This window comes from Rhynchophorus ferrugineus, unplaced genomic scaffold, assembly GCF_030347505.1.
Source record: "Rhynchophorus ferrugineus isolate W39M unplaced genomic scaffold, kcgeb_rfMv2 rfM1, whole genome shotgun sequence".
NCBI classification, from domain to species: domain Eukaryota; kingdom Metazoa; phylum Arthropoda; class Insecta; order Coleoptera; family Curculionidae; genus Rhynchophorus; species Rhynchophorus ferrugineus.
In genome coordinates, this window is record NW_027472580.1 from 50158636 (window position 1) to 50185921 (window position 27286).

At 31.5% G+C, this 27286-nt stretch overlaps 1 protein-coding gene and 1 non-coding gene across 2 annotated transcripts; one reads left to right on the forward strand and one right to left on the reverse strand.

Moving 5' to 3' along the window:
- Positions 1–830: 830 nt before the first annotated feature.
- On the reverse strand, positions 831–903 carry TRNAV-AAC (transfer RNA valine (anticodon AAC)). The gene has a single exon. It is a non-coding gene; the product is annotated as a tRNA-Val (tRNA).
- A 357-nt stretch (positions 904–1260) lies between these two features.
- On the forward strand, positions 1261–26940 carry Clic (chloride intracellular channel protein 5). The gene is made up of 5 exons (XM_076419789.1): positions 1261–1504; positions 22778–23044; positions 25021–25183; positions 25260–25374; positions 26108–26940. The coding sequence occupies exons 1-5, from the start codon at positions 1433–1435 to the stop codon at positions 26268–26270; spliced, it is 780 nt and encodes a 259-aa protein (XP_076275904.1). The 5' UTR covers positions 1261–1432; the 3' UTR covers positions 26271–26940.
- The last annotated feature ends 346 nt before the right edge of the window (positions 26941–27286 follow it).

Here is a 27286-nt window from a genome sequence, read left to right on the forward strand (position 1 = left end):
CAACTGACATTTAAAAAACACATAAAAAATGACATATGTTTATATATAAACTTCAATTCAATATCCTTGTTTTTTTTTCGAATTCTTAATAAACCAAATCCTTTAAAGTCCTAATGATATTCTAAGTTTATATAGAATTTAATATAAGACTTCATGAAGTAAAGTCTATAGCTTTCATTTTACAACGATAAAACATTCTCAACATAAACTTTAGTAAAAATTATATTATTTTATAAAATAAAGGAAAATATTTTTTACAATGTTAGTTATAATAATAAAATGCTTCATACTTAGACACTATATTTCTAAAATAACGACAACTTATTCAACATAATTCTTGTTTCTTTCTACCCCGCCTCTGATTGCCCTTTCTTTGGGCTTATACCTTTGCCACAACACAAAGTGGATTTAATATATCAAATTAAGAAAGTTTAGTAACTCAGTTTTATTACCGTCCCTCCATAAAGCTGACGATGTGATAAGAAATGTATGCCGCCCATTTGTATTCCACTTTTGTCATTTTTAAATCTAGAAAAAAGAGTATTTTGATTGATATCATTATTAGTCAGATATCTTTGTTTTGTAGCGATTCAAGATGAAAATAGTATGGAAAACGACTATTACCGAAAATTGGCCTATTAACTACAATATCCAAAGATATTAGGTTAATTTGGTACACTTTTTCTATAATAATAAAATATAAGCCTACCTTCTTTTCTACCAGCAAGATTACAAATTATTAACTTTTACAAATAAGTTTAAAAGATTATAATAATGATTAAATGTAATATTACAATTAAAATTTACGCAGTGCGTTAAAAAAAAAGTAATGTTTCCGCCCGGGATCGAACCGGGGACCTTCCGCGTGTTAGGCGGATGTGATAACCACTACACCACGGAAACCTGTAAGGTTTTCATTATACTATATATTAAAAGAAAATTAATCATATTTTCTTAATTACATTATTATATATTACATATAATATAATACTAATATTAAAACCAAAATATGTCATAACATTTAATACGATATACATATATAAGGAGTAACAAAATATTTATATCAAAATTGTAATTATGCCGACATCTATCGGAGACTGCTGGAACTATACGGAAATAATATGTAGTAAAACAAATAAATAAGATATTGTTAAAACCTTCAGCTTAACAAATTTTTATACCTGATTATCGATTATGGTACCTAATAGTCGTAAAGCATTTGAGTTACTTGAAGTAAACGTAAAGAAAAGGACATTACAGGTATCTATTTTTCACAGTCTATGTAATGTCACTTTCCAATCGAATGATCAAGAGAGGAACTTTTTCAGTCAATTACTGAACGCGTTACGTTTAGTTACTAAGTGAATAAATTGTGCTTTTTGCCTCATTTTTACCCGATTTCCACTGTTCATAATCGAAATTTCCTATAGACATGGCGGATGAAGTAAGGGAAAACGGACATTCTGAGAATGGAGACGTTCCCGAAATCGAGCTTATCATCAGGGTAAGTGTTTCAGATTCAGCTAAACAGCAGTATTCGCTACCTAGGGCGTGACTAAGAACAGGTCGTTTCTTTTAACGGATTCTAGTCTCGTTCACAACTTTTAACTACTGTTTGCTTTCGTTCAACGAACGACAGGCGATGCCAGGTGTTTCGTCGAATGAGTATAATATGAGGGATGCGTTTTGGTGGATTTTGTTAATACTGAAACCTAATTTTGACCTTGACTAGACTGCAAAATTCACTGAGTACCAATTTTAAAATATCGTTCTTAATTTTGTCGATTAGATTTTATTTTTTACAGTGGAATACTTGAAATTCTCTACCCCAAAACAAACCAGATTTTACATGACAAAAAACCAAAAGTTTGAAATGAGTTTTGAAAAAATGAATGAAAAGAATGAATTTTGCAGGTTATGTACAAACTATTGAAAACGAAGATCTGTGAAACATTTCGTTTAATACCGGTGCCCAGTGTGTTATAGTATAAAGCTATCTGTTTTGTATTTTCGTTCGATTCTAACCGTTATCATCGAACCAATTCAGTTGATTTTAAGGACGTACCCTAATAATTTATATAGGTTTTTATTGACATTCAGTTATTAATTATTAAATTACGAAATCCTATTATTTTTATTGTGAATACGTCGATTTAATAAAGGATTTCCTACGTGGAAATTAATATACATCTATAGGTCAATATAGCGTTAACATATGTAGATATAGTTTTTCAAATATAAAGTCATATATTAATAGACGCTGAGATGAGATGACATAACATATTTTTTATAAATTCTCAAGAATTGCCTAATTTACATCGTGACTAATATCATCCCACTTCTCATAGTTTATAATAATATAACAATGAAGAATGATTTTATTACATACTGTTTGCTTTTTGGTGAAAGATTAACCGATAAAATACAGCAGAAACATGTGTTGACCGCAACAGAGTTTTTCCGACAATCCTGTTTACTTATTGAGACTGTAACTGACGTAATTTCTATTTTAAAACGTACTAATTCGCCATAAATGAGCCAGATCTCTCCGCAATATGAATTATACGACGTGAAAACTGATAATTTGCCTTCACACAGAAATTGAAATGTTAAGGGCGCACCTTTAAAACCGATATGATGCAAATTTCTGTCGAATTTAACCACCAAACCGTTCTTATTCTGAGTCGGGATTTGTCTATTTATATTTCAATAATACGATTGTTTTTTGATTGATTTAAATATTTATATTTAGTTGAATGGTGATAGGATTGCCAAAAATGTATTTCGGTATTCACATATAAACTGCGCAGAAATAGTTTCGGTAAAACTCTCTTATTTTTTTTTTTGTTTTCAACTACTAGCTCTTACTGGCCTACTTTTATTTTTATGTCCGCGAAGTAGGTAAAAGTATACATCACTAACATCAGTATATTGATAGAAAACTAACTCAAAAGAAGGAAAACTCACGGTTAGATTATGCTACACCCAGTCATATTCAGATTATCTTGACATAAGGTCAGTTTTAATACATAACGCGAATTTTTTTTCCCACATGAAAACCTAATAAAAGTGACATAGCTAGTAAAACAAAGATGAATTCAAGTGCTTATTGTTAAAAAAATCATCGAATAACATATTTTTCGAGCTTCGTTGTATTCACACAACGATTTTCACCGTAAACCTTTTGATGCACCACAGCTGTGGAGACTGGTTCAGGTTCTTCAACTTCACTTCAACTTGTTATTAATTTTACTTATTACATTTTATCAAGTGTCGCCGGCATCGATTTCATTTCATTTGATTTGACGCGTCAATTGATTATTAAATTGATGACATTATCGACAGCAATTTATATTGATCCATAACGAATTATGTGTTTGATTACTAGTGTGAAATGTGTAGTGTGGAACTGGTGATCCAATTTTTTTTTGATCAGATGTATTTTTCACTATAATTTATTCTGAAATGTTGACTTATTATTGAAAACCTATTTCATCTTTTAAATCTCTTAATATTTCTACCTCATACTCATATCTTATCTCGAAAAAGAAGATTTACTCTGTAATCTCGACTCTTAACAATCATATTGAATTATTTATAAAATCTTATAGAATATACATATTATTAAAATTCATTTAGAATTAATTCTATGGTGCTCTGATATACCATATAGCTTTCCAGATGACGACAAAAGAAGACAATATATGGTGAATAACATATAGTCTGTTCAAAGTTATTTTGCTCATACGTCATTTAAGTTTGGGACACCAAAACATCGCATTGTTGCCGCATCAACTCTGAGTTTTAGTTCAGTTTGGCTTTGACATACTACAAAATTCTAATTTAGCATTATAGTACATCTAAAAACTTCATACAGCCACAATAGTTTATTATTAGGTTAGCGATACACTACTGTTTTATTAAAACTCACTACTATTTTTGGAAGGAATTTGCAGGAGAACTAAAAACACCGATTGAATAAAACTTGGTTTATTTTAACTTATAATTGATACATGTGGTCGACGGGAGAATGGACAGTATATTAGGTTAGGTAAATTAAGTACGGTAGCGCTGTGTTAGTGGTACTGTTACAAGGGGGTGGAGAAAAGAAAACAGAGCGAGACGTCGTCGTGATGGCCTTTTATCGCCTGGAACTGCGTGGTACGAATCCACCGGCGTTGCCAACCTTTGAACTTGTTGTAGCTGAATGCGTGGTGGCCTAAAGGGTCGTGGCGGTCGCCACACTTTCAAGAATTTTGCATGCGTCTGACAACCGAACGACTTTGACAGGCTCATTCGTTTACTTGTTCGAACTAATCAGACAGCATTGTATCTCTTTTTAACTAGAATAAAATGGGAAAGAAAATATTATGCGATTCTAAAACGAATTTACAAATAGCGGGAGGCATATTGATGGCGTGGCAAAAAAACGTTGAATAAACCATATTTGGTAGATCTAGTTCTATTAATAGTTACAATAGTTATAAGACATTCTTAGTACTACCAATATTTTAGTTGTTCCCTATATTCAGTTATAATTATTTTACTGTAGTATTTGTCTATTTCTCCACTTGAATTACTTTTCTAATCATTTAATATCAATTATATATTGTGTAACTATCTTCAAGTTTTAAGCGCCAGTTATTAATTTTATTCAGCGTATGTTATGCATGTCAAACAAAACATTTTAGCTCGCATAAGCAACAAACGATATTCGATATTTGGACACCCGTGTGATTTGATTGCTAGTCAGCTAAATCGATTTTCTAACAGTAAGTACGCCACTTAATCGAGGTTCAATAAACTTTTTGCATAGAATACTTGTTTTGCATATTTTAATAAAAATGTTTCCATTAATATATTGGGCAAAATAACGTTTTATTTCACGTACAATAGAAAATATGAGCACAAAATATAAAAAAATATCTACAAAGATCTTATCCACGCTTGAAAGAGATTTAAAACAAATTGTATTATTACTGGCGAGAAATTTTGCTTCAAGTGTTGATTGCTATTGAAGGTACGTCATTTCTAAAAAAGATTTGATTATCAGCAGTTGATAAAGTATTAATTATGAAATTATTTTTTATATTGTAGAATGTTTCAAGCAAATTTATTTAAATATAAAAAATCGAGATTATTTGTACATATTTTTCTAAATTTCAGTAATTTCTTAATTTAATTTGTACCATGGACAAATTAGGTCTTGTTATGTACTGGGTTTTCTTGTTGAAAATGCGTTGTCTTGTTAGATTACCTGTATATTCACAACCTGCTGCAGTCGTGTCGTTTCACTTTACAAATATTCCTAAAGTTATTTCATTATTTGTCATGTTTAATAAATTTTTCAACCCTTCAATGATTTATTTCAAAAAACTCTGATTATCTTTGAAAACCCTATCTAAATATCTGTCCAGAAAAGATTACATTTAGCATTATGAAAGCGTTTCGATATTAATGAGTGCATTATTTAATTTATCCATTTTTTTTTCTTTTTTTGTAATTAAAATAGAAAACGAAGATATTTTCATGATCTTTTGTCATCCGACGCAAGGTTTCAAAACAAAAATGGCACATGTATTTGAGTTACATAACATCTCAGAATAGCATAGTTTGCGATTACACACTCATATTAAACAGCAAACTGCTGTATGCCGCTGTATTCTGTACACAAAAATATCCTTTTTATCTCTGTATATTTCGAATCTCGTCAGATAGTGACTCTGTAATGCTTCAGCTATCAATTACATAAATCGAGCGAATAATTTGATCAGCAAAGTCAATTTACTGAAGCAAGAAGCAGGCAAATCGTACAGCTTGAACTCACCTCTTGAACTAGGGGTTAGGAAGTTTCCCACTCGACTTTAACATATTTGGTCCCTGACTATCACTTGTTCCATCTAGCCTCTAACTCTCATAAATAGTATTCAAATCGTTGATGTATTGATGTATGCAATTTCGTCTTAGAAAGCAGTGGACAGCATTTATAGGACTAACTTTTTTTAGATTAAATACATTTAATATTAATGTAACAATATTAATGTTAGGTTGGATACTCTAAATAATATATCATTGGATGTTTTTGACTGAAGGCTTATGTGGTCATTTGTCATTTGTATCAATTCGTATTTCTTAATAATTTTGTATTTGTTGTTAGACATGTCATTCATTGCAATTCAAAATGAAAGGATACTACGCGTTTGAAAGGTAATTGACAGCGTTATTCGTATACCCAGTCAAGAGCTATCGCCCTTCGCAAAAACGAAAAATGCAGTACAGGTTAATCGACTATTTTGTAACGTTTATTGTGATGAGTCTAAGTAAGTAAAGCCAGTATCAAAATTGATTTGATCGTTTTAATTTGGGAAATTTCAATGTTAAAGAGGAACTTTGAAAAAACTGACTGTTGACTAACAAATTTCCACCACTTATGAATTTCTACTAAACAGAAATCGAATCGTTTCTAAACATGGATAAGCCAACCAATGCAAATAAAAATGTAGTCAAAATTGATCAATGGAAGATGTGAAAAAACGAGGTCACATATGTTTATGACTCGGAAAAATTGAGAGAGATTCTTGTGAAAATCGAGCAAATTCATAATGACTGGTTTAGGGTAAATGATGTGGCTGGGTGAATGGAGGTAAAACGAAATGAAACAGTGGTGTTTACATTATGTGACCGTTATTTATTGTCTATATAAAAAAATGTGAAAAATACAATTAGATAAAATGGATGGCAGCGGTGTTACCTGGAGACGAGGCTTGGGCAGTCGATAGCGACACGTCTAAACCAAACGATGGTTGAGCATTGAATGAATCGAAATACCCTTCAATAACATCCCAGATAAACGTCTCGGGGTTGCCGCCAGCTATTCGTTATCGGGTTCCAGTTGGCGCTGCAGGCACCCCGCCCGTGTTCAACATCTGGGATTATATTTCTGGGTATTTTGTAGACCGTTATTCCACGATGTAAAATTCGACATGCCTCAAGGTCGCTACACTGGGAAGTTTTGATGCATCCACTGTATAGGTCGGACCTTGCTATCATTTGTTCTAGTCTATACAAGACTTTCTTCATGGTGTAAAGGTGGCTCGAAGACAGGGTTGTGAAAATAACTTAGTTCAGTTTCTACACTGACAGAATTCTTGTGATTATCATGAATGTTGTCATAAATAAAAGTGGCAAAATATCATCGATCAAAACGGCATATGTTTAAGTTCTCCTGTAATGTAATAACCGATATTACTTTTTCCCCGTCCCATTTCATAATTTTTAATTTTACCTTAATACTTGAAAACATTTTAATGAAAAAGTTTCCATTAAAAATCCATTAAACGAATTAATTGAAAAATAATTAAAGTTAATAAAATATATTTGATCGAAGCATTTTAAAACGCATTAATATAAATAGATATGCCTCTCTCTAATTAACGTTCTCATAACAAATAGTTTTATTACATCAAATCTTTTGTCAACTGATTCTTAAAATGTGGATTATCTAGAAAGAAGAAACTCTATTTAGATCTACTACGTAGTTTCATACGAAATAATTTGAATCCGAGGATCCGACGAAAATCCGAGGACTATAAGGTGGTTGAAAAACTACCACAATGCAGATATATATAAATAATACTGCAAGATCCGTTCAGGGCGGGTTATAAATGAAATCTCGAAGTATTGATCATCCATTTCACGCAACATATACTAATTAGGTGTTTACTTTAATTCGGCATCGCTCAATTAATTTATTCGGCTTCGACTAGGTTTTAATCCAAATCCTCTAGAATATCTGCAACGACATGCTTTTATTTCTTTCAATTTCAAATTCTTTTGTGGAAAGATTATATATATTAACATTTATTTGGCATTTTAGTAATTAATTTTTTTTATTATTTAATTATTACATTGTTACTAGTCGTTTCCGACTAACTAGTTATTATTATTTATATTGTCACTTGCCTGTTGTAATTTTCGTGAGGTTTCTTCACTATTGTCTCCGACAGCTATAATTACAGTATCATCAGCAAATGTAGCCATCGTAATATTCTCCATTTGTGGTATATCACAAATGTAGAGTAGAAAAAGTTCTTTTTTGTTATTATTGCACTTCCTTCTCTTGCGGTATTATCTGGATGTATGATATGATAAAATGTATATTCTGTATTATGTAATTCTATAAAGAATTCTTTTGTCAAATGGTTTTCTATATTAGGCAAATATCTTCTTTGTTATATATATTTTTTTGCATATCTAGGAATACTTGTAGGGTAGTGTGCTGTTGCTGGATTCCATTAGCATTCTAAATTGCTACAGCTATCCTCGCATAATTGTTTAACATATGCATTGTATGTTTTATCTGGAGGTTTCATTTCAAATTTGCCTGAATGCTGTAAATCTATATTAATATTACCATCTTTAGTGGTTTCAACTAAGAGGAATAATAATAACTTTGTCTTGGTTATTGTCAGCAAATAATCGTAGGAATCCAATGGCATTTCAATTTCCTCCCGAACCAAATATCGCATGCGTCTTTAGTTCATTTGTTTTCACTAAATTATAAAATAGCCAATGCATTGTAATAAATTATTAAACCATACATTAACAACCCTGCATTTTGCAATGTCAAAATTGCTATTGGCCAGTTTCTTATTACGCCAACCTTATTACGCCAACAATCAGTTACTATGGGGACTAACTTGGCATTAAAATAGTTTAAGTCATAATCGCCCATAAAAGGTTGAATTTCGAGATCTCGTTGGATTCTTTTCTTTTTAAGTTTGCCTAAAAGAATTAATAGTTTGTGTTATGTTAATTAATGTTATGGTTAAATCCATATTCCTTTTATTTATTCTATGAGTCGGTTAATTTACTAGTGTGTGAATTTGTTGAATCATTTGACGTTTAAATTTAATGAGTCAGTATGGTTCATATTTGGTTTTGAACACATTTAAATTAGTCAATATTAGACATATCACATCTAAAGTTGAATATCTTACTCATACATAAGCATCATCATAACGTTCCCGGTTTTCAATAAACCATTCTGTCATCTAAAACAGATTAAAAAATATAATTGCAATTAAAATAACGTTTGCGTTATTAATATCCCTATTTATGTATGTGTGAAAAATGGGATTACACTTTTATAAATTAAAAGTGATTAATTTTTGTAATTAATTATATTTTAATTTAGAGAAATTCGATTGGCCGAACTGTGGTGATCGTGCTTGACGATCTTATATAACGATAAGCCTCGTTTATGAGAATTCTGATTGTCGTGAATAAATTAGACGTAATAACGAATAACTTTATTCACTTTCCATTTTAACACTGCACTATTGCAACCGAAAAAACCCAAAGTAGTTCTCGATGATATAAATTAAACATATACTTTTACCAGGACTCTTTGTTAATTTTTAGGTAGAATAGGTGGCGCAATTTTTTTTATATCGCATCTGACTCTTACTATTAGATGTATAAATAAACCTCGTACCTTTAACAAAAGAAGCCGCCACTAGTTAAGTGATGTAAAGTGATGTCAATAACACAATCTTCAAATATTGGCAACTTTCTACCGTCATTTGCGGGAAACTTATTTCATTCCCTTAATATATGACAAAATATGCAAATAAGACACATCTATTGTTTGTAGAAGCACATATTAATGCTGGTTTTATATGACACAAATTGTGAGTGTTTTCCAAACTTTAAGAACAATGTATTTGATATCAAGGGCAATAGATGTAGAAAAATTGGTACAATATATATTTTGATAAAAATATATTAATCATTTTCGACATCATTATCTTTCTGGCAACATGGCGATATCGTATCGAAAGAATTATAGTAGTTTGGCATCGATCCATTTTCGCGCTTCTTCAGCATTTAGATACCATATGCCAGTCAAGCTGTAGTCCATCAGTTTGAACAAGTGGTAATCAAGTCGGTATGTCTGGTGACTACGAAGGGTGTAAACTTTTTGAACTCATTCAATCTACAATATTTTCACATTTTTCAACGCGTGGCTAAGCTTTGTTATACAAGAGAATGACATTTCGTTTCATGTCATGACTAGTCTTTTTTGGTTCTATATATCGTTTAGTTCGTTTAATTGGCATCAGTAGACATCTACAGTAACAGTTTCATTAGATTTTAGCAGCAATATGCTACATCCTGCCGATAACATCATATATACAGTAAAAGTTTATGGCTATGGATATTTCATTTCGGCGTTACTGTGGGTGACTATCCTGAGCTAACCCATGATTTTTGCGCTTTAGATTGTCGTAGTAGATCCACTTTTACAATATTCTGCATCACAGAATATTCTTCTTTTTGCCAGGTAAGCATGGTAGTCATTTTCCCACCTTTGGATTTTATCCATTGCATATAAACGTCTATAAACAGTTAATTAATGACTTACTAAGCTGTCTAATTGCTAAACTTTTTGGTCCTTTAAACCGTTCTTTGTCAATAACAGGTCAAGTATTCAACATTGTTCAACCGTTCAGACGCCATAACCTTGCCAGCCTAGTTTTCCCACGCTTTGGAGCAGGTTCATCGTGTTCAGTTCACTCAGATGACTGTCGATTGGACTTCGGAATGAAATGATGGAGCCATGTTTCCTCCATTGTCACATATCAACGCAAAAACTCGGGTTTATTTTGCTTTTTTAACTCGTCGTTGTTTTTGATCAAAAGTGAGCTCACGCCATCCAGTTTGCACAGAGCTTTAGAGTGTCTGCTATTTCATTCAATTTCAATTTACGGTCATTCAAAATCATTTTCTCGATTTTTAAAATGTTTTCGTCGGAACTACCTCTTTTGGGCATCCACTGCGTTCACCATCTTCGGTGCTCATTTCACCACGTCTAAACTTAGCATGCCAATCCTTGATGATTGATTTTCCTGGGACAGTGTCCGGAAACTCGACATCAAGCCAAGCTTTTGCTTCAACTGTATTTTTTCCCTTCAAAAAGCAATATTTTATCAACACGCGAAATTCCTTTCTATCAATTTTTTTCACAATAACAAAAATTGCTTCACTTAAAATGCTATAATTCACAAACTAATAATCCAACAGCTGTCAAATTTATACACGCATCTTTTGAGGTTTTACTGGTCTAACTGAGAACATATGAATTTAATTCTAATGGTGCCATCTATCCTGACACAGGACGGGGACTTTTCATTTGACCTGTTACATAAAAATCGCCAATTTTAAATCATTGAAACCGAAACAATTGGAATATAACAGTGTAACATCATCATAAGTTTCTAAAAATATTTGATGGGCTTGGGTAGCAGATTTCTTCAAATCAAACAATAAATGTAATAAATGACAAAAATGCAATTTTGATGGAAGACAATTTTGAGAGAGATGGAAGTGTTTAAATGGGAGGTCTTACTCCACCTTTCGACTATTACTTGTTCCTCTCGATGACACATAACCTGGCCAAGCAGTACTTAACTTCTTACAAGGAAGCCAGAAATTTGATCGATTCATAATCTGATGATCTGATAACTGAAAGACGGGGAAAGATTGTAGCTAACAGTGGAAAATAATTTGAATAAAATACATTGCACCATTAAGCAAGTTTTCTAAACGATGCTTAAAAGAACTTAAACATTACTTATTTACAACGTCTATGTTCATGTCAAAACTCATTATACTATACTTATTACCTGTCAGTGAAAGAAAACATTTTTATCATCTCCGAACATGTTAAACTACGAGCTAACAAACAGGCGCTTCCCACGAAAATGCCCTACTAAAAGTATCAGTATTTATTTCAGCAGTTAGATCATTAACATTACAAATAGTTAACATCAGCCATAATGGATGAAGCTCAAACGAATTTATCTTTTCCTTAATTATTAAATAATATCTCAGTGATACTACTAAAAAAATTACAGTGAAATTACAATATTATGGAATTCTAAATTACTAGAAAACTAAGGCTTTTTTCATTAAAAATCTCCATGAGGTTCCATCAATTTGTTTCACTATTGAGTTATCTCGTCCGATTTACGCTATCGAGAAACCACACTGCCTTAACATTTTCTTGATGAAGAAGTCATTGTTCATGATTCTAGACGAGTTTTTTTAATGGTCTGGTTAATGGTGTCCATTTCCAAATCCCTATGTGGATCCAATAAAATAGCCAATGCACGTCATCAAAATGTATTACGTCAGCACGTCGCAATTTCACCGCTTCAAATTTGAGTTTTGGTTTACAACGTTTGCCGGTTTATAACCTCTGATTATTCACTAATATTTTCAAGAATTTTTCAGAGATTTGGCAATATAGCCCACCAGTGCTAACACAAATTCAATTTTATGGCTGACTTCATATGTTGTTTGGTTACATATTCAGACGCATCAGACATTCTTTTTTTTTTGGCCTGGAACCGGGTAGGGGAATCCTGTTACGGATACCTGGTCGGGAAGACCGGCAAGAATAAGCGAGTTGGACTGGTTATGTGGAGGCTGCCTCTGGGCTACCCACTAAACCCCACTCTATCAGCTGATCCAATGACCCTAACTGATACTTCTTACTGTTAGTAAGGAGGGTGCCCGTAACCGGTAACACCGTTAAGAGGCACAAGGGCCAGGCAAGGACGTAATTATCACACCACGCAGCTTGCGGTACATGAGTTAATCGCTCGCCGGAGAAGGTCGAGACAATTAGGAGTTAGAGCACGACGGGGTAGTGTCGGCTGTGATAGAGTAAGGCTACGAAGAGCCGAATGAGTTATTGGCCTGAAATATCGGCCAGCTCGGTAATACATCTATTGTCCGAGAGACGAAGAGTGGAGAAATATCTCGAGTAAACCTCGGATATAAAATCGTGAACTTGGGGGACGTCTGTTTCTCTATGAATTTGATTGTTCCTGACGAACCATGGGGCATTGATAATTCTCCTGAGAATTTTGTTTTAAAACACTTGGAGACGTTCCACCTGGCTAGGGGAGCCGTATAGAACGACTGATCGAACCAGCATCTTGTACAGGAGAGATTTTATAGATAGAGGAAGCCTGCTGGCTCTGTTGATAAGCGGGAACAGCAAATTAACAATACCTTGACCTTTATGGAGGGACTTTTGAATGTGGGAATTCCACCTAAATTTGCGATCGAAGACAAGACCGAGATAGGTGGCTTCTTCTGACCATGGGATTTCTGCGTTCTCGATTTTAAGACGCGAAATGCTCGGTGCAAAACGCTTCTTGTGGAAGAAGATGGCCTGGGTTTTCTGTGGGTTGACCTGCAACCTCCAGAAATGTAACCACTGGACCGTCTCATCGAGTTGTTTTTGGAGTCTGCTTCGGATGTGCGGTGCTACTCTTGAAGAAGCAAAGTAAGCAGTGTCGTCTGCGTAAAAAGCAGCCTCAACTTGTGGTCTCCTAGGGATATCTGAAAGAAAGATATTAAATAGAGCGGGTGCCAGTGGGGAGCCTTGTGGAACTCCTGCGTCGATGGTTTTCCGGCTAGAGAGAATATCTTTAATCTTCACCTGGAACGATCGTCCTGACAGAAATGATTTGATAAGAGCTGTTAGGTCATCAGGTAGACCTAATCGGATGCATTTCGCCACTAAGCCTTCGTGCCAAACCTTGTCAAAGGCTTTGGTTAGGTCCAAGAAGACCGCTCCAAGTCTTTCACGTCGGTTAAAAGCACAGTTGATTTTTGCGGCCAGCCGATGGGCCTGATGAACGGCTGAATGTTTAGCGCGGAACCCGAATTGCTCATCTGGAATGATATTGTTTGTCATCGTAAAATCATTGAGGGCATAAAGAATTGCTCTTTCAGCCAGCTTGGAAGTGGAGAGCAATGATTTCTTATATACTGTCCAATAGCTGTATTGCTTCCATGTTGCTTTGATTTAACCACCCTATTTCATGTTTTAAGGTGAAATATTGGATCACTTGGTGTATCCATTTGATTTCGAGGTCATCATGCGACTCTTCGTTGGTTACTTAGCGATAAGCATTGGCAATTAAGCGTAGAACGTTGTTTTGGGTATGTCGGATTGCTAGCTGGTTTGATGTTTTAGTGCAATCCCATAATTTTCAATAAAACTTAATTCTAAAGGTCCATTAAGAATATCACTGCTTTTTGAAATATTTAAAAAATATCGAAAGCGATATATCGATTAACAATTCTGCAAACTGTCTGAAACTATAATGTGTTTTAAAAAATGTTGATTATTCAAGTTAAATTACGACAACATATTTTGCGACATGACAGTGGAAGCATGCTGTGCAGAAACGTGAAATATTATTTGTGATGATTAAATAAGAAGTCCTAATAATGTATTTATTACCAAACACGAATTCCATTTACCATTTCTTCCGGTCGATGTCGCATAGTCGGATTCAGCAGCATCCGTTTTTATGAAAAAATCGGTCGAATATGAGTCGACATGATTTGACAGTAAGGTTGGGGAAAAGTCCCGCTACCATTGTGATTGCGCGCCATCTTGGTTATGTAACGTTTAGCTCAGTTTCACTTTAACTATTGTGTAGGCGACCAAATTTTATTATGGATAAATATAAGCCACAAGAACGAGCAGAAATAGTAACAATATTTATTGAAAATAATCATTCCATTATTGCCAACTCAGCGGAAATTGCGTCAATGAGAGCGAGCGGGACTTTTGCCCCACGTTATACTATGCTCAAATATATTTTGAAGCCATAAGTATTTTAATTAGAACTAATTCGAACTTTGCTTACAGTGAAAGTATTTTAAAACTACGTAAAAATTAATTCACAGTCCTTAAAATCGATTGGAGTTTGATGGAAATAAATTGGTCTACTGAATTGTTGCGATTCTGCTTAATATTTGAATATTACATAATGATAGATCTGGTTTTAATATTATTCTTATTGTCGTGAATAAATTAGAAATAGTTACGAATAACATTTTCACTTTCCATTTCAAATACACTTATAACCGCAGAAATATTCCAAAAACAAGTTCTCGGTTATGGAGATTAAAATTGTTTGTTGTCTACAATATAATTTATATTTAGTAAAATATTAAATGAGAACGTAACAAACAGGAACGTCATGACGAAATCTAGTGGACCATCCTACTAGCTTTCGACACACAAATCCATTTATTCGTAGAAAATTGTTATTGTTAATCCATCCTAATCATTGACACAATCCTAGTTCTATTTAAAAAGTCAACAAGATAAAATAATAATACGTATAGACGTCATCATTTTTAATAAGCTATACGTTATGTTTAATTACATCAAATCTATGTGATTACATAATTAATATATTTGTGTATTCCAACGCTATCTGTGAATGCTCCCAAAAACTATTGTTAAACAATGTATGTTGGATTAAAACAATTGTACTAGCATAGCCATTTATAGAAATGAATTATAATTAAAAGGAAGGTTTCTTTTTACAAAGCAGGAATTGCTATCACATTTATTATATATGAATTTTGATGGATAGAGTGTAGAAATTAAACACTTTATTACACAAGAATAAGTTGTGACCGAGGCACTAACAATACTGCTGACCCGTTCCTATTTTAAACTAAACGAAAGTTTAAAATATAAACATTTGCCACCACTTGAAACGGAACATCGCCGTACTAGCGGCGTACCAGTCGCAATATGTACCACCTCCCTCCTGAAGAAAATTACCAAAGGGTTGTCCATGGTCGCAGCTTGCTTTCACTACTTGTGATGTTAATTCAATGGCGCCTTCAAACAGTTCATAGAAGATGTACTACATGTAAAAATGTATTTTGCTTTTGTATTTCCGAAAATTGGAAGTGGAAATTCTGGCCGATCAATCATTGAAAAAATCGATGAAATTCTATAAAATATTAATATAAACCGATATATTGCATTTCGCGACATATTTACGGGATTAAACACCCTTTGTAAAACAGTTTTGAACCGTTTGGAATGATTGGATATCAAAAGAAGTTTGAAATTGGTTGAAAAGAAGAACTTGGGTTCACATGAAATAATGAATCAAATTCCAATAGTTTAGATTGACATTTTGGGAAATCTGCGGTGCTTATATCCAAATTCCACTAAACTATAATTAGATGGTGATCCCAAAGTTAAATTGCCTACAAGCCAGGTTTGGTTTCAGCAACTTCGGAATGACGGTATCACAATTCTCCCGACAGTTCGCTTTGGTGGTCTTACACCTTCTGAACTGCAGTGCATCCACCCAAATTCCAACAGTATGTGATATTGAGTGTTTATCCAATATTGAAGTCTGCAAGCGATTGATTGTGGTTATAATAAATAATATTATAACAATTGTACCTTCACAAATTTTATATTTCCAAAAAAGTTCTTTGAACAAACATCCGCCACCACTATGGATTATATATTAGCAACAATATCTTTCAACATTATATTTAGCACAACACCTTCAACCTGACTTTGAAGACGATAAACTTTACTTAAAATAACTAACAAACTAACAAACTAAAATAAGGAAAAAGCTCAACCAGTTCCTGACTGCAATCTCAACGTACAATTCACTATACCGAATCCGAGAATAACTCGTAAGATTTTTTTCTTGGATTCCTTGGTGCGACGAAAATGGTCAGCTACTATATTAGATTTATAGGCAACCAACGCATGCAGACAAACACTCAGGCTACATCATATCATAACCTGTTTGTGACAGATTTGTCACAAACATTTTCCGACCTCAATTCCTTACTAAACACTCAAACATCACAAACACCAATTGAAAAGTGTTTCAACGAAAGTTTTAGCACATTTGAAACAGTCAATATTCAAAAACATATGTTGACCATAAGACACGTCTTAGTTCTACTCTATAATTAAACGAGGCCTTCAACTATTTAATATACAGAATCTTTTTTGTTTCGCCTATATAGCGATCTCTAATGACGTTTACAAGTACCAACTTATAAATAAAATAATAATACATACACGGTGACCTTTACTATCCTAATAAAATCGAAATTGAGAAGAATGTCAGTGTTGTGAGTCAGCGAACAATGGCATTTTTATTCTGGTGGCTCGAAAATAAATTTATAAACATTTTCTATTCAGTTAAGACATCGCAATAGCCTTGACACGGTATAGTATGACCGACCAATAATGCGGAGAAAGACGGAGAGATATCTGCGTATGTATTTGAAAATTATTGAATGCCAACTGGGTTATCCGAATCATTTTTTTTTAATTCTCGTAGCATTAACACAGTTAAATGTGTTTAAATTTTACACAAACACGTATTTTTGACAACATTCGGTCAAGGATAATCACTTTATAATTTTCATTACTCATACATGCAAAATTATTTATATTGTTTTCCACCTCAATGTTGAATTAATTGGATTATTTAACTTGGCTTATTTCAAAACGAATCATGTTATCCAAAATGAAGAGGTTGTTTTAAAACTAATTCAAATATTAAGTGAATTAGATCTTTAAGGAGCTTCCTTTGTATATTGTTCTAATTATATATATTATTATTATATGATAGTTTCAGGAAATACACTTATATTTGTGTGTACTCAAGCCAGCATGAGCCGTAAAATTCCAAACCACATTAGTTGATTGATAGCGCGTGAATTAATTTTAAAGAATGTATCAAAAATTGTATTTTTTTTTGTATTTGTCACATGTTTTCTCAGTTTAGATGGAAGAAAACAAAAATGTTTTAATTTCCCTATCTAATTTAAAAAATCCTGCAAAAATGTTTGGTATGAACATTACTTGCTTTACATTTCAGTTACATTACTCCATCGAACACTGGACATACTCCACGGATGAAAACAGCATTCATTTCGATATTTTAGACAAATTATTAGAAAATTCAATCATCATCGAAAAAGTTCATAAAATTTTTTATTCATATGGACAAAAAATCAGCAAGAGTCGATTATTTCTTGTATACAGATTTATATTAATAGAAATAAATTTACTGTAACTCTATTATTAGGTTGGATCGTCTCCGGCTATAAAAAATCAATAACAAGTATAACAATTGATCTAATATAAAATTCCATACTGCAATCAATTTTACAGCAATAAATGAAAACACTGTCTATATCAAGTAATTTATGAAATATATTCAAGAGTATATTAAATTTTTGCATTTTAAGTAAATTAATATAAACAATTAACTTTAAATACATTTATTAATTCTATATACTTAATATTAAGGATGTTGATGATGGGCAATCCATATTTCATCGCTTGTTTCATATATATCAAGTAAAGTAAATTGCATTCAGTAATATTTTAAATACCTTATTGCTTCAGTTAAGATTTACTCTACTACAATTTAATTATCTCGCTTCGCTTATTCTTTTTCCAAGAAATCTAAATCACCTATATCATTATTATTATTATTATTATTATTATTATTGCATAGTTTTTTATGTCCTTTTTTATTTTGACCTTGTTCTGTTCTTCGAATTGCCATATTTATTTATAAGTAGTTAAAGTATTTTATATTATTTTGAAAGACGTCAAACTAACCAAACCGATTCGATAGTAGTTTTGTGTTATTTTTCCACTTATTTATAGCCGCAGAACTTGAATAATTAAAGATAAAAGCATTAAGAAATAAACAAATGATAAGCGATTCTCGATCAATAAACCTTTTGAAAATATTAGCAATCACAAATATATTTTTAAATATGAAGAAAAGTGAATAAATACAAAACCGTCAGCTAAAAAAAAATATACCCTCTTAAAATAACTTTTAATTGTAGCAATATTTTCAAATTGGTTTTTATCAAAAATTATTTAATTCTATAACATTTTTGACATCACAATTATTATATCTAATAATAAAAATCAAAGATCCTTAACCAAAGTTTAACCTTTAAAATAATAAAAATGCACTGACCCTCACTAATTATTGTTCCAAATGATTCATGGGAGAAATCATTTGGCGAGACTAATGTCAATTGAAATTATTCGTTATGATCTCGAATTTTCTATATAATAGAAAATATTCCTTTTCACAATAGTCGTTTTATAAGGCCGTACTTGATGTTTTGTTTGACCAGAGACCACATAGAAATATCTACAAAGGAATCCGTCACATATTCCTCCAATTTCTTACATAACAAAAATAAAACATAAACACTATTCAAAATTTTCAAAAAATATTTTATGCAGCATTGCCTGTGCCTTTTAAAAACATTAATATTTATAGAGATATTAACAATTATGTACTTTCAACATAACTTGTGCAGCTAACATAGTCAAGCTTTGTAGTCATGTAACATATTAGCGAAAGAAATATTAACATAAGTAAATATACAATAATATAGGTTCCGAGAGCATTTTGTCACTTATGAATTAATGATACACTGGATAAAATAGAACACTAGAATTTTAAGCATTAACCCGATGGGTGTGCAAAGCTCTGTTTTATTTACTAAACAGTGATCGGTGATTTTAACAACCATTTAAGTGAAAAAATTAGATTATTCCTAGATACTTTAACTAAAATATTGTTCGTTCAAATAGTCGATGTAATTACATAATACTTTATACCACAGACTGTACCAATTTGGATGACCTACATAAACTACAAAAGATTGTATCAGTCGTACCACGATACTATTTTTAACTCGCCTTTTTGGGCATTCGTCTGACATTTTTTTTTCAATGAACTAACAGTTATTAACGTAGAGATAGTCTGCTCTTTTATAGTCTGAATTCTATTTTAGTTGTAGCTGATAATTGCGATGTATATTTCTGGGAAAAATAACTTTGTTCATTTGTGATATATTATCCATTAATATATTTTTGTATTCGTTTTATTTATATTTTGATAATGTTCCTTTTAATCTCACTGCATTTATTGGTAGAGATATATTTGTAATTATATTGCTTGAGTCATGCTTCATATTGTATATTTATTTTGTTTTATATACTTTGTACTGTAAATATTTTTAAATCACAGCTTATTAATGAAAAATAAACTCGATTAAATGGCTGCCATGGTTGGCTTGGCTTCGTAGCATATTATAGATTGTTTATAGATACTTTTCACAAACCGCTTGATGAATGTTTTTCTTTAACTATCAGTTATTTAAAGATTATTGTAGTGATATCGGTTCTTATTAACATCTGCCCACAAAAATAACACAACAGTATCAAATCTCAGCTACGCTGTGGCCAATGAATTTATCCTAAAAACTATATTATAATAAAATTACTATATTATAATTAAATATTATAATAACATAGTTACCTTACTAAATGTGTAAGAGATTGATTCTTACGCTGTTAAGGTGAAATAACGTTGGAACCAAAATTGGTTCAAGTGTAAATAATCTAATAACAATGACAGAAAAATCCCAGTCTCTATAGCAGACTAAGCTTACCTTAACGCTGTGCTCATCCTAAGTTTGAAAGAAACGAAACCAAATAAGTTCACACCAAACAGTTACTTTTTCAGGAAGTAATGGTTTCTCTATCACTGCTTGTGGGTTTGCGAAACCCAAATCCCAGGCCTATCTTGATAAAATTGAGTTTTGATCAAAAAATAATTTTGCGGCATAAATATTTAAATAGTTTCTAGAATCACTAGTTCAGGAATTAATCAATTCACTTCATCGACATCACCATTTCTAGTTTTAAATCCCAATTTGTAAATATCAGACAGTGATGTGCTCCGTTTTTATGTACGATTTACAAGTATGGCCTTGATTCTTAAAATCGGCCAAATTCACAGAAATGTAGGTTTTTCAAAATATGACATTGAAGGTCATTTTGAATGTCCCATAGTATATCTAAAACAATCAAAACCGGAGTGATATCAATGTTCATCTACACAATCACCGAACAATTCTTAAACGGAACTTCCGGTATCAACAGCCCTTTTAAATCTATTGCATCTGATAAATTACCTAGTACAAAATAGAACTAAGTTCATAAAAATATCTCTGAATTTAATTTAGCAGTAGACATAGTTTATGCCAAGATATATACATTCTACATTAAAGTGTTATGAAATACTGTAATTATTACGGATGCAATGCAATATTAAAAAAAGTAAAACAATAGATTTAATGAAATGTTTTACTATAATTATGAAATGTTTTGCATCTAATGTATGTCATTTAACTAATTTTTATCTAATTGGGGAATAAAATCAATAAATTGATGTTTGATTTACTATTAAATGTTACTGTTACGTTACTATATAATTCACAACGTCGCACGTTTCCATATGTTCAAAAATACATAGTAACCCGTAATATAAAGGTGATGATGTATAAAGCAAAGTATTGTCAATACAAGATACCTGCAAACTGTTTACCGTATCAGGAGTGAAAGTGTTATTATTCGGAAAACAACAGATGTCTCATAAAAGTATTCTTTGCTAAAAATTTTTTTTTTAATTGTTATTAATATACTAATCTCATAATATATATTGTATACTATTTTATAATTATGAGGTGTCCATATTTTTAATTTTATTAACTGTTACCTAACCGATAATGAAAGTGCCAACAAAGTGAATGGTGACTAATAACTATTCTCGCATTCATACTACTCACAGTGCCATATATTAGACAACCAGTAATACATATATAAACAAGATTGTTGTTTTAGTCTAAAATTCAATTACCTTTAATAAGATGAACTCTTATCATCAATAAAAATTAATATAAAAATTGTATTGCAGTAAAATAGAGTTTTGTAAAATTGATAACCTCCAATTTATTATACTTGACGTAAATCGTTACAAAAAAGCAAATATAATTGCATATATGTAAAAAGGTTTTAAAATTGTAAGAATTTAAGTTATAAAATTCAATTGTGATGTTTGTGCTGATAATTTTTCATATATTAAAGATTAACAAACTCTTAATAATGCTAAATTTATGTATATTTAAGGAAAACGGAAGTCAAAGCAAAAGTGAACATGTCTGAGGATAATTTTCAGATTTCAACTTCTCTTTCTGCATTCAAATATGCAAATTACTTTATTTTCAAGTAAGATTCCTTTGAAAATTCGCTATACTGAAAATAAAAAGTGCCAAAAAATGTAGGACGGAACAACAACGAGATTCTATGTCAATACAATGCCACGAAATGAAATTTAATTTAAATATAGAAATCCCAGGGTACATAAAATATCCACTCACTAAATACAACATCTGAATTATAATGTCCAATGAATTTATTTTACAAGTTATCATTTTACTTGATCTAGATATCCGGCCATATAACTTCATTTATTTTAGTCTTCGTTTTAGTTTATATTTAGTTCTATAATTTAATATATATTCTATATATATAATGATTCATATGTTACCTTTGGAGGAAATCCTAATACGTAATCACCGTTTAAAAATAGTTATGAATTAAACATGGCTTTCTTTCAGTTGTTACCATGACCAATGTGTATGCAGAATATATTAATATTGTATTTGGCTTTTAATTTACTTCCATATGCACGTTGTTTAACTCTAAATACCGTTGACAACGAAAAATAGACCAAAATGAATTTAAATAACATCAAATTGCCTATTCCTGCCGCTTGCGAAATTGTTAGAAACAATTTAAATTGAGTTTAAGTGCCAATCCCATTGTAATGATTCATTCAATTATAATGCTCTATAAAATTATAATTTGTTTCATTGTTTCCATTATGTTGTGTAAAAGTATCCACATGTCATTATTGTTTAAATAATTATTATAGTTATTAGTTAAGTTAGACATTTTCTCATAATAATTATTTAACCAATTGTAATAACATGAATTTTATTTTTTCAGGCTTCCACCATCGATGGACGTCGTAAAGGAGCTTGTCTATTTTGTCAAGAATATTTCATGGAATTATATCTCCTAGCTGAACTCAAAACCATCAGCCTAAAAGTAACAACAGTGGACATGCAAAAACCACCACCTGATTTTAGAACGAATTTTGAAGCTACTCCTCCCCCAATTCTTATCGATAGGGGTATGGCCATTTTGGAAAATGAGAAAATTGAGAGACACATAATGAAGACAGTCCCCGGTGGTCACAACTTATTTGTACAAGTTAGTATCATCCTTTCAATTGTCTAGTAATATATATCAAGTTACATACTCACATAAATATACTTGAACATTTTATATTTACCATATATAGGGTTTTTTCAATGTCGTTCAATCTATTGTGTTATTCTTTATTATGAAAATTTTGTTTATTAATTACGTCTTACATTAGATACTCTTACTACAATCTTAATTTACAAATTAATGTGTGGTTATTGTTCTGTTATACTTGCATTAATACACAATCAAGGTGAATGCGGGATGAATACACCACTATGTATTTCCCAAAAGTAAAAGTAAACTACTTAAGCTAAAATTAAGAATGCACTTATACACTAAATAAGTTCGTGTGGCTTCAATATTCTGATTTCTGTTGTATTGTCCAGTAGTTGTATTGCTTCCACTCTGATCTAGCAACCTTATTTCATGTTTTAATGCGAAATCTTGTATCACTTTGCATATCCATTTGACTTCGAGGTCATCGTACAGCTCTTCGTTGGTTACGTAGCGACAAACATTAGTTTATTAATCGTGAAACTTCGTTTTGTCCTCGTTCGATTACTAGTTGGCTTGATGTTTTAATGCAACCCCATAAATACAAATTGTTCTTTCTCTGTTTCCAATTTAACCTACCGTCGAGATATGTGCCGAGGTATTTAGCTGATTCTGCTTGAAGAATGGAGCATACTTCAAGTGATATAATTAGTCTTTTGTCACTTGGCCGCAGCGTAAAATTAACATGGACAGATTTAGAGTTATTAAGCTGTATTTTTTAGTTTCTAGTCCATTTGTAGATATTCTTGACTGCTTTTACTTTTTCTACAACCTTGGGCAAGGATATATCTTTTGGTATGATAACTATGTCGTCAGCAAATCTTCCAATTACTGTTTCTTTTGTTGTTGGAATGTACAGCACATACAGGAGTGGTTCCAAGACACTACCCTGAGAAACTCCATCCGAGATAGGTTTAAGTGTTGAAAATGCTCGTTCATGCGAGACTCTAAATTTTCCTTCTAAAAAATATGATTGCAGACGTCGACAGTAATTCCGCGATAGCGATTTGCTCATTTTGTAGATTAATCCCAAATGTCATATCCGGTCAAAAGCTTGTGAGACGTATTATGAAAACACTTATCCTCACCAAGTAACATTTATGCACAAAAAGTTAGTGTTTGGTTTGAATTTTGATCTGATCGTCCGTACTTTTTCATCCCGTCAACGGCAAGCTCTATGGAGTGATGATGACCGATTTATTTTACCTAAATTTAGGAATGTAAGCGCGAAGAAGATGTGGTATATGATTGGCTCGTTCTGCGCATGTGCATTATGATAATCTACATCTTAGTTATGTTTATTATCTACTATTTCTAGTGTTATATTTTCACTTGCGTGTAAATACGGTTGTGAAAATGTACTTAAATTCAGAAAAAAATAATAAAACACTAGTTTTCCTATTACTAACCGAAGAAATTGAAAAATTATAGAGAAGCTGTTCTGTGCACCTGTAGGCCTGTAGCCTGTATAAGCCGATGTAGATCGATGTCTCAAATTTAATCGGATGGCTGACATTTGAATGTTATATTCCATACCTAATGGCATACTTACACCCTTTTAAATAAAAAAAATCGTTATTGTTTTACATAGCTTCTTTCGCTCCATTTAAATATTACTGCTCTTATTGACGGAATCCTACATATTCTTGAAGTACCCTCACACATTCTCGAAAGACCGCAGTATTACAGACCCATTTTTTTTCTGTGCTATACTTGCACTAATCACTCCAATATATCCATAATCATACCCATTAAATCACATTTTTGCTGTATTTTAATATATCAGTTCTTTCTCTTTGCCCTACTTTTTTTTTAAGTATTCAGATTTTCATATGTGCAAATTTATATAAGATCCAAAATATAACTGTCATGAACATTAGAATGACACTGTTAGCAATATTTAAAATATTTTTGTATTATTTCAGGACAAAGAAGTGGCTACATTAATCGAAAATCTCTATACCAAATTTAAAATGTATGTCACTAAATATGAATCACTTGATACTAAGGAAGCCAGCCAACCCCTATTCTCCCACCTAGAACGAATCAACGATTTTATGGTAAAACGAGGAACTCGATTCCTCACAGGTATGTTTTTGTATATTGAATATTTGAGTGAATAATTCATTTAAGCACAAAAGTCAATAATTTTTATGTTTTATAGGCGACACAATGTCATGCTTTGATTGTGAACTCATGCCAAGATTACAACACATTAGGATTGGCGCTAAAGCTTTCAGAAAATTTGAAATACCCAATAAATTCCAAGGACTGTGGCGGTAAATATACATATATTTTCCTTATACTTATTATTTATATGCATTTATATAGGATTAACATTAGAGCGGCATACCCGCACCAGACAATCTTATTTTTAACATATTAACTAAATTTGATTAAATTCTGTACTAAGATAATAACTATATTATAATTTAGAAGTCTTAACAATAGTTAACAAAAATGTCAATTGGTAATGACGTCATCCGCACGGATCAGATTTGGTTATATGTACCGGATAATATATCCTATAGACACTTGTTAAATATATGGTCACCGGCATCATCAACCCATAAAGCTCTCGCAGAAAGTTACCATAAACCGACGGTGTGCGAAAATATTATCTGCGCAATCAAAATTTAGTTTAAATACTACACTCTCTTCACAGCATTGCTCTTCTTCATCCTTTGCAAGCTCTTTGAAGTGTCATTTATATGATATTCATAAATACTCTTCCGATAATGACATTCATCGATAATTTTTTCAATATTTACTTTAGCCTTTTTTCAATAGTGGAACAATTACTTTTTCCATTCTGACACAATTTTCACAGATTCATGGTAGAGATGGAATTATTCTATGTATTATAAAATATATTGGGGAATATAATGTATAATTATAACAAACAAAACAGTCCATCTGATTCATACCCTCTTACATTTTTTTATAATAGTTAAAATTACATGCTCATATTATTTAATATTAGTTCTTACTTATTATTTCTTTATGCAATAGGTATATGGCAAACATGTATGAACTTGAAGCCTTTAGACAAAGTTGCCCAGCAGATCAAGATATCATAAGCCACATCAAAAATCAGCTAGGCTTAAGAACAACTGCCAGAATAGAATTGGAGACACCAGTCTACACTACATCTATTCCCATGATGGACTCTTAAGGATATTTGGTTTTCATTGAATAGTCACTAGACATTTAAATATGCAAAATTAACGTTCTTAATAGTGCAGTTGGAGACAAATGTTAACTGCATTTATGTACATAATTCATAAAAGTTTTTTTAGGTCATGGTCCATCATTAAGCTAACCTGCTAAAATTCTGTTAAATTTTAGTATATAGTTTATTTTTGAGAGTATTTACTCAAAAACTATTTATCAGTATTGGTAAGAGGCAAACATTATGACTAATTAAATATCCATCTGCACTATGTATATACTAATAAAAATACATATTCAAAGAACCTTACTGTTACACAGACAAAATAAAATTTTGATAATACTATTAATAATGTGATGAAAATGTAGCTTTTTATATCCTGTAAATAGTAAAACATTCAGGACATTTAATTCTTTTTTTTTTTTTAATTTTCTTTACTGTAATTTAGGAGATAATCTTAAAAACTGACTAATTGGTTTTCATAATGGTATTTTTACTTTAGTAATATATATTATTATAATATATATTACTATTTTGTAAGTATATATTTTGCTAAAGTTAAGGTATATTATTATGTTATTTCTATTTTTTATGTATTTATATTTTAGTTACCGTTAAAAAAATTAATGGTTGCTAAATTCATAATTATTAAAAACAGTTGTAGGAAAATAAACAATTTTGTTTTATTTCACATTCACGTAGATATATCCTGAGTTTGAAGTTTTTTGTATATGATTTTAAGCTGTTTTAACACTAATTGTTGATCGCCCAATGATTGAAATTCGACCAGGAATAAATCGGAGTTTATACTATTTCTCACATAATAAAAATAATTACGAAAATTGTTATGCTACTAATACGTATTTAGACAATATTATTATCATAAAGTCAGAGATATATATTTTATATATAAGATTACAAACTATCTCAATAACTCATAATCACTAACCTTTTTTAAATTGCATTTAATTAAATCTTATTTCAGTAATTAACAAAGTATTATAAATTTATATAATCTG

Excerpts from the sequence above, each read along its gene's own strand:
- Clic (XM_076419789.1), top strand. The coding sequence starts at position 1,433 with ATGGCGGATGAAGTAAGGGAAAACGGACATTCTGAGAATGGAGACGTT. Across the intron at positions 23,045-25,020 it reads GTCACAACTTATTTGTACAA|GACAAAGAAGTGGCTACATT; the intron begins GTTAGTATCATC and ends GTATTATTTCAG. Across the intron at positions 25,375-26,107 it reads AAATTCCAAGGACTGTGGCG|GTATATGGCAAACATGTATG; the intron begins GTAAATATACAT and ends TTTATGCAATAG.